Source organism: Hyalella azteca, unplaced genomic scaffold, assembly GCF_000764305.2.
Source record: "Hyalella azteca isolate HAZT.00-mixed unplaced genomic scaffold, Hazt_2.0.2 contig16549, whole genome shotgun sequence".
Lineage (NCBI taxonomy): Eukaryota > Metazoa > Arthropoda > Malacostraca > Amphipoda > Hyalellidae > Hyalella > Hyalella azteca.
In genome coordinates, this window is record NW_025946366.1 from 23,083 (window position 1) to 32,493 (window position 9,411).

Below are 9,411 nucleotides of genomic sequence, written 5' to 3' on the forward strand. Positions count from 1 at the left end.
CTCCTGATAAATGTTAGTTACGGTATATCGTTACTCATTCGAAAAATTTGTGGTAATTTTATTTCGGGTATTTTTGGCCTTTCGAGCATGAATCAATTTTGGTGACATCTTAGAATCCGACCTATGAGCCCTACGCTGCCACAACTTGCACGTAAGCAACAAAAGTACGGAAAAAATATGAGATACCAAACACTGTTCATTCTTACGGCGCAGGCTCCATTTGATTGTGTCTTCAACGTCAGGAGTTCTAGAACGTTCATTCTAAAATTCACTCCTCTTTGTTGTATTCCATGAAGCCCAATATTTCAACCTCCGAGGCTCCGAATAACATTTACATGACGTGAGCTGCAGCGATGTTATAATAATAATAGCGGTTTCAGCGTTTATTAGGCCGTAGGCCTGTCGCCGATTCTTAACATCACAGAACATTCACAGCTTGATGTGGTCTCGAACACACGTGTACTCATTGCTACAATTCTGCTGTGCTTGACCGCCCGGCCTCCTTGCCGATTCTGACCAGTAACTGGCGCACAGAGCTGGGATCGAACCCGCGCCTCTCTGCTCCAATCTTGGGACTCTGAACTTTAACCACTGGGCCATTCCCCTGCTGGTTACGGTTTATATACACGAGCTTGAAGCTTGCAATAATGATCCAGCCTTTGCTTTGTTCACAGTCTGCTTCCCGCCGAATATTATAAACATGACAAAATCATTAGTTACCTTTGATGCTTCCGTCAAATTCCCAGTGCAGTCAAAGAACGGGGAATAGTTACTGCTTCTGGTAATGCATTTAATTTTTTGTATTTTCCTGTGCGCATTCTTCTCATGACAGCACTACTTGGAGATTTAGTCCTCCGCTTGGGAATAGTGGACATTAGATTGCCATTTTCGATGGCTTGAAAATTTCAGTCTCATTTATCAGAAATTAATTTTGTAAATAATTGTCGTAACACGAATGCTTGTTATATCTTCTTTGTGACAACCATATTCATGCTCCACAGTCATAAAGAGCATAATATTTCCCGAGTGAATTATACTTTGAAATTTCATCATTTTTTTTACATCACTGCAACATAGTGAAGCAGTACTTCGCTAAATTCTTGAATGGCTTGAAATTTGTTGAAGAAGTCTAGTGACAGGCCAGCTCGCTCTATTTCTCAACACCGATTAGTATAATATACCAGATAAACCTGAAGAAATCCATGTATAATTTAGCGCGAAAGCTGACGAAATGTCTTTTTTATATATAAAATGTACATTTTCCGAGGAATTGAGAAATGAAAAATGATTGAATCCAAGATTTGTTTGCCAAGTAACTAACGATTTTATCAACGTTCCAATGAGAAAGCCTCTTCCAAATTGGCTTTATCAAAGTCTAATATTAACAAGAATTTAATCCTTTGGGAACGCTTCGGCAAGCTAAACAATTATCTAATGGAAACTCGATGAATGGAAGACAAGAAGTGCGCCGGCAGGAGCTGTTATTAGACATGTGCACAGCGCCGGCAGGAGCTGTTATTAGACATGTGCACAGCGCCGGCAGGAGCTGTTATTAGACATGTGCACAGCGCCGGCAGGAGCTGCTGTCTCTTATNGGCAGGAGCTGTTATTAGACATGGAATCTATCTCACAGCGCTGTACATTAGTAGAAGACACATTTCGCTAAACCATGATGAAAATAAATTTGCTTGTAGTAAATAATGTTTTAGATCGTGCAACTTCCTGTGGAGAAATAAAACTTGATAATCGTGTTCGGAGTTTATCAGTTGCACATTGCGACGCTCACATCAGTAAAATAACGACTGAAACCAACATGAAACCACCATTACCCATGCACTTGAAGATTTGAAGAAAAATAAATAAAAAGAAGTGTCATTAATTGGCTTGCACAACCTATTTAAACTGATGAATACATAAATGACACTTAGAAGAGTCTACACCAACAGTTTTCTGTGGAAAAAGTTTTGAGGACACCGCGTCAGCACGGAACTCATGCGCGTCACTGATAAACGTCCGACCTCAGACCAACAGTTCCTCTCCTGAGCGGTAGACGCTTACTTTTCGCTAGCGCCAGCGGGAGCACCCACATTCTTTTTGGGGGCGCTCTTGTTTTCAGACTCGAGGAAGAAGTATTGGCCTGAGCTTTTCTGCTCAGAATCCTTCTGGCTGTCCTCTTTGTTGATACGAGGACGGAAGTTCGTGGGGTCGCGTCGGAATGTTATACCCAACATAGCCAAAAACTTGTTCATTCCCGACACTTGAGTCTGAGGAGCATTGGCGATGGTTTTGATGGAAGGTTCTCCCTCGAACACAATGACGCGGTCAGCCAGGTACGTGGTCATGATGAAATCGTGCTCTACAACAAACGCAGTCTTCTTGGCGTGCATAATGAACCTCTTAATGACGCGGGCGGCAGCAAGACGCTGCTCAGAGTCCAGGTAAGCTGACGGCTCATCAATGAGGTAAACTTCAGCTGGCTTGCCGAGGCAAAGAGTGATGGCAACTCGCTGCAGCTCACCTCCGGACAAATGCTGCACTTCCTGGTCAAAGAGTTCTTCGATCTTCATGGGTTTCATGACGTCAGTGACGAACTGAGGATGCACGTACATGTCTCTGATCTTATCGTGCAGCAGCTGCCGAACGGTCGATGTACTTTTAGGGCTGATCTTTTGCGGCTTGTACGAGATGAGCAAGTTGGGGAGATGAGTCTTGCCCTCATCTGGCTCCATCTGCCCAGCCAGCATCCTGATGAAGGTAGTCTTGCCAGTGCCATTCTCTCCTAGGAGAACCATGATCTCAGAGTCCGTGAAATTTCCACCAGCAACATCGAGGTGGAACTCGCCTCTGGTTTTGCTCATTTTAGGATAGTGAGAACGACTGAGTCTTTTGATTTCTTCCTCGCTCATCTGATCAGATACTTTGAAAGTGAGAGACTCTTCACGGAAGCGCAAGTTCTCCGTAGGTACAAAGCCGTCCAGGAAGACATTAATGCCTTCTCTAATGGAGAAAGGAGCCGTCACCACGCCGTACGCGCCAGGCACGCCATAGAGAACACAAATAAAGTCAGACAAGTAGTCGAGCACGGCCAAGTCATGCTCTACCACTACGACGTAGCGGTCTGCAGCCACCATCGACCTTATGGCCCGAGACGAGTTGAGACGCTGTTTCACGTCCAGGTACGACGAGGGCTCGTCATACATGTAGATATCTGCGTTCTGGATGCACACCATAGCGATGGCGAAACGCTGCAACTCTCCTCCTGAGAGATCCTCTACGTTACGGTCTTGCACGCTGTTAAGATCTAGTACATCACAGATCATTTTCAGGTTCTGCCGTTCATGCTTGCGAGCCAGCAGTTCCCTTACTGATCCTCTGACAGCTCGTGGGATCTGATCCACATACTGCAGTTTTACAACAGCCTTCAGGTCATCTTCGAGAATTTTTGTGAAGTAGTTCTGCAGTTCACTACCACGAAAGTGAGTGAGCACATCAGCCCAGTCAGGCACAGAATCAAAGTGACCCAAGTTGGGCTTGAGCTTGCCAGCAAGCACCTTGAGGGCAGTGGACTTGCCGATTCCGTTGGTGCCAACAAGACCAAGCACTTCACCTCTACGTGGGATGGGCAAACGATGCAGCTTGAAAGAGTTCTTGTTATATCGATGAACTGTTTCCTTCTCAAGATTGCTGGGCAAGTTGATGATCATGATGGCCTCAAATGGACATTTTTTGACACAAATACCACACCCAATACACAACTCTTCACTGATGGCAGCCAGTTTGTCAGTCGGTGTCACCTCAATGCAGAGCTTGCCCATCCTCACCACAGGGCAGTATTTCTTGCACTCTTGCTTGCAACGCTTTGGCTTGCATTTCTCAGAATTTACAATGGCAATTCTTGTTAGTTTATCAGTCTCTTCATGTTTCTTCCGGGACCCCGGCGCCATTTTTGGAGAGCCTGAAAGTTAACAGAGAAAAGTATAAGTCGAGACAATATGTAGAAATATTAATCCACAGATACAATTGATTATTGCACAAAGAAGATTGTGGGGAAAAGAGCTCAATAATCACCATATTTTAAGGAGGAAAAATTCAAAATTTTATTCAGGACCATCACTAATATCAAAGGTGATATCAGATTAGGTGATATCAAATTACTATGGTTTTTCAACCTATAATACGTTCCTAGAGAGAGATTAGTTAAAGCAGGTATCTTAGTATATTCTATATCAACAAAATTGAAAGGCAATGTGATTTCACACTACATTATTCCAATTATTTTCATTGCACTTCTTACTTGTTTGGCCAGAGTATAAACATAAATTCTTGTGATATTTTGCAGCATGACTGCTTAATAAATTAGTTTATGAGTCCACCCTTTGCCAATGAGTATTAAAGCCAGTGCTATCTACTGCTGTTAGTAAGAGTGATGCCACAGTATGAATGTATGATAATGGCAGTGTCAAGAACCAAGGTACTTATTGTGACAATAAGCGCTAAGCTCAAGGAAAATTTCCACATCGACATTCTACTCTTTGCTGGTATCATTGATACCTCAACAATGTGCACATTAAAAATAAACCAAACCAAGTTATGCATAGGTAAGTTATACCAGTACAATATATTTCAAGATGAGAATTGCTTCCCACCTCACAGACCCTAGCTAATTGGCTGGAATATCAGTTCAGGAACAATCTTGTCAAGAGGCCACTTTTTAGATTGCTGGGAGACAAGTCGTGAAGATTAGTATAATTGGCAAAAGGCTAAACTTTGCCTATTCTTTAATGCCAACACTACTATACTTATATAGGTATACTTTTCTTAGCCCCAAATCTATGGACATCTTTTGTACGAACAGACTAAACTGCACCTAACTTACTGCTCCTTGGTAAAAACTATATAATACTACCTATTTACAACACAAATTTGTAGCATTCAATCAACACATAATCACTACAATGCAGTTTTTATTGCACCAATAAGTCTGGATTAATTTTTTTTAATATGTACATAGTTTACATGTAAAGCCTTTGAAAAAAGTGATGAGGAAACTTTTAAGTGAAATTTTATCCCATAATATACTTTAAATACATTAAACATCAAGCTACAAACATAGCTTTACATCAAACATCAAGGTGAAGCTATTGAGAAGTATTTGTTCAGACTTGAAATACCTAGCGCTATATCAAACCTGGTGGAAGTTTAGTATAATGTCAGTTTTTAAATTGGGTCAAAGGACATGTTTTAAGGCCTCCTGTGAATAAGTCATGATATTTACAAGAACTGGCAACAGGGCACACAAGGTCCATTCTTCAGTACCAACTTCACTACAATAAATGATATGTTTATTTTTTTCACTGGCTGAGTGGGTGATTTCTGCCAGATTTTTAATTTTGGCCTATGAATAGGTCAGTAAAGTATCATAGACAAAAACATTACTGTATCACCCAAGTGATAAATTGCACAGAAGCCACCTTTGAATTGGCAAAAATGCCTGTGAATCTTGCCAATTTCAGCCTTTCAGTAATGAGTAAGAAAAATGGCTTACTTTTACCCTATCTGAAAGAGACAGGATGTTAGTCATGCTAATATGCCTGTTCAAATTATTTTGCATGCTTTTCTAGTAATAAAATTGCCATTACATATGCATAAAGCCTAAAATATTGACTTCAATACATTTAAACTCTACCATGCATTCAATGCAATCACATCAAGTGGATCTTACCACCAAATACAAAAATTTGAGAACACAGAATACAGCATGGTCACATCTCCATGATTTTAAAAACTGGGCCAATGTGTCAATCAAGCTGTCAATAAAATCTCACAGTTGTAAATAAAACATCAGTCACATCAATCACTGAAGCCCTCATCAGCAAAGTATTACCATCAAATGGGAGTAATAAGGGATTGTTTTGAGCATTTTTTGTTAATAACTTCTTACCATGAAACCTTTCATAAACTATTTTGGGCTCATTTTAAAAGCTCTTTGCAAGGGCTATCATATGGCTTTTCTGAAAAAATTCCATATGCTATTTGTAAGGTGCAAGACGCAAAATAAAAGTGTCCCGAATTACCTCTGGGAATGGGGTAATCTGGGACACTTGAAATAAAACTTGATTTTAAAACATTTGAAGCATGAAAATTTAAAAGTGTACTCATCCATTACTAACAGTATAGTCAAATGGGGTAAGACAGGATCGCAGCCTTCATGGGGTAAGAAAGGACCGGCCCATGGCGTGCATTCTAACTGCACTGAATTTAATTTGATGAAAGAATATGTTAGAGCAATCATTGCCAGTCATTTCAGTGTTTGTTTCAACCCTGTTCTGCAAATAATGGATTTTTGGTTAATTTTTAAAGAAAACCTATGTAAAGAAGGGTCACAAAATAGTTAACCCTATTTGGGAAATAAGCTCTGTCTGATTCCAAAAAAATTTTTGGCCAGGTTTGTGGATGTAGGCAGGTAACCTCAAGTAATAAGCAACTTTTGAGACATACTAGGCATTCCTACCNATTCCTTTTGTTATCATGTTTCAAGTTTCTCTCAGTTTGTGAAGCATCTCATTCACTATCTCAACCATGAGTCAGTGTCAAGTGATTGTTCATTATTTTCATCACATTGGTATCTTTCTGCATAGAATTGCAAGTTCATCTGCAGCATTGAATTGTGGTCCAATATGACTGGCATATATTGATAAAAAATGTGTGTTTTCTATTAGATCTTTGTTCATCTCCATATTGATCAAAGTCACAATCTACAGAGAAGTGGAATCATTAAGCACTACCGGGTATAGGTACTGTCTCTTATACACATCTAGATGTGTATAAGAGACAGGTATAGATGCTACATGCTTGTTAGTGATTTCGGTCCTGTCTTACCCCATCTGACTATACTCTGAAGTCCTCCTCTTTCTTTGTTGATGAGATGGATGTAGAATAAATGACATTTTCTGTGACTATTATTAATTTTTCCTTTATTGATATATTACCATATCTATACATTACCATATTTTTGATGTTATATTACCACATCCATGAACATGCTGCCATTGAGCACTTACAACAACCTTGTCCACTGCAAGCGCCATATCAGCAGCCTTATAGCATTTCTTCTGTATCTGTAAGCTTACAGGATGGCTTGTAATTTCACACCATTTTAATTGGGTCAAGTGAATTCACTATAGGTACCAAAAAAATATTTTAAAAACATGCATTGAACAGAAAGGAATATTTTAGTGACAACCATCATATTTTTTTGAGAAATAAATCATAGTTTAGGTTAATTACTTGTCTTCCTATGTCACCCAGTTGTGATGACCAATGATGCATTAATTTTTTGTTAAGTAAATTATTTCCTGAGAGATGTAAATGTAATCAAAATTTCTGGTTAATTGATATTTGTTAACTGGAGCTTTTGTTCATGGACATTCTATGATAATTGAGCTTTTAAGAGTGCCCCTTATTACCCCCATCTTGCAGAAATGGCTGCCATTTTTTTGGAGATACGCAGATTCTGCCAATTGTGTTTTCAAGGAAACACCTGTATGCAACCTTCATGTAAGTAAATTTTTTAATAAATATTTTTTTGCTACAAAATATTTTTTGTAGCAAAAAAAAAATTTTTTGCAAATATTTTTTTGCTACAGAAGTAACAGAACCACAAGAGAGGTACTTTTACAAAATCTTGCTTTTGACACTTTTTCAGAGATTTTTTAGGGGGTAGTAAATGTAGGATTTCTTAACTTGCTTTATGCTACATAGATAGTAAAAATGCTGAACTTTATGCCATTATTTTCAGTTTTGCAATATTTGGATTAGTTTAGCTGCTACAACATTCCTAAAAAATGTACAACAACAGTCCTGATTTACCCGGCCCGTCCCTTATTACCCTGTATGACAGTACATATGCAGCAAGCCAGCAATTTGCAGTAAACAGAGTATATACTTACTAAAAATATTAAAATATACCAAAACATGCTATATGTATTAAAATCAGCACATTGTACCAAAAATTTCTAAATTGAAAGGAAGTAAATTTATAGAGAATTAATCAATTACCGGTAGGGTAAACATGGAATATTCCAACATCATGGGTAATTCTGACACTTCTCAACTTTTTCCCTTTATATTAAGCTTTGTCTTAGTTCCGCACATTCATTGATGGTTGAAATAGTGACGTCATACTATTGCGAGCCATACTATTGCCAAAACACTAGGTCTGGGCCATCTGGCGGGAAAATGTTGGGATCCAAAGAGAGACAGTGCAAGTCACCTGATGAGAACATTGAAAAATGTGTCAAAGTTGATAGTTGACCTTGCTCTACCAAATAGTGATAAACTGTTTGTGTAGAAAGAACATTATGGTTTGAGACTTTTAAATAAGTCTTTGAATATATTAGGAATCTTTTGAGTACCTATACTTGTATTTGCTGATTTCAAGTGGGAAATAAATTAATAGATGATTAAGTGAAGAGACGGTTTTAGACACATAAAAACTAATTCTGACACAGCTTGGAATTAGATACTTACACACAGCTTGTTCCGAGCTGTGTGCAAAAATTAAAAGGTTCTTAATTAAAAGCTTAATAGCTCTTAATTAAAAGCCTAATTAAGTAGTGTTCAATATTCAATAGTGTTCTAATTCTGAGCTGTGTCATATTCCCAGTCTGTAGAGTATGGCCTTTTAGCTCGATATATTGGCGTCTTTTGAAGGCCTTTTATTTGCCACCTCGACCTAAAATTGGCGTCCGAATGCAACTTAATATTGTTACGCCGCCTTACTCAACCTAAAATTGGCGTCCCTGGGACCCTGACTTCTGTATCCATTCATCAGAGTGAAATAAGCCCTCTAGAATACTAATAAGAGCAGATACGTTTTCCTATCTTGAGAATCACATGTACACTGGCCACTGCGACTACAACTAACAGCAATTCACAACTTACAAGTGCACTCGAAATCACTGTTGACTGTTCCCTGAACGGACGAGTACATCGCTGTAACAAGAAACGCTGGTAAGTACTCCACGCGGTCAATAAATTTGCCGTCATTTTGATAAATTGGCTGCGTCAGACCCGCAGCGTTAACGCCTTGAGATGAAGCCTAGAAATGGGACAAACGATAAAGCCTTGCGAAGCGTGATTAGTTGACACCTCTTAGTGTCACCGCAAAACTGGTGGGGTGGGCAAGGTGGTGAATCAGCATCGCCGTGAGCAGAGTCCAAAACAAAATCCAGGTACGTGCTATTTGTTACCATCTATAAATTGTAAAATGTGAGTTCGACGGAAATGAGTGACGTCCATGCACAATGGTGAAGTCGTTACTTCCTGGTAAGTTTGTGCTGTTCATGAATCATAATGTCTTAGCTGCTCGAGATGTAGCAGATAATCGAAAATTTTAAACAGATCGAGGAT

The 9,411-nt window shown here is 39.2% G+C and overlaps 1 protein-coding gene across 1 annotated transcript; it reads right to left on the reverse strand.

Annotated features, from left to right (window-relative positions):
• Positions 1–1,746: 1,746 nt before the first annotated feature.
• On the reverse strand, positions 1,747–3,974 carry LOC108673062 (protein Pixie). Its single transcript, XM_018160840.2, has one exon. It carries the CDS (start codon positions 3,942–3,944, stop codon positions 2,055–2,057), a length of 1,890 nt encoding a protein of 629 aa, XP_018016329.1. The 5' UTR covers positions 3,945–3,974; the 3' UTR covers positions 1,747–2,054.
• Between the last annotated feature and the right edge of the window lie 5,437 nt (positions 3,975–9,411).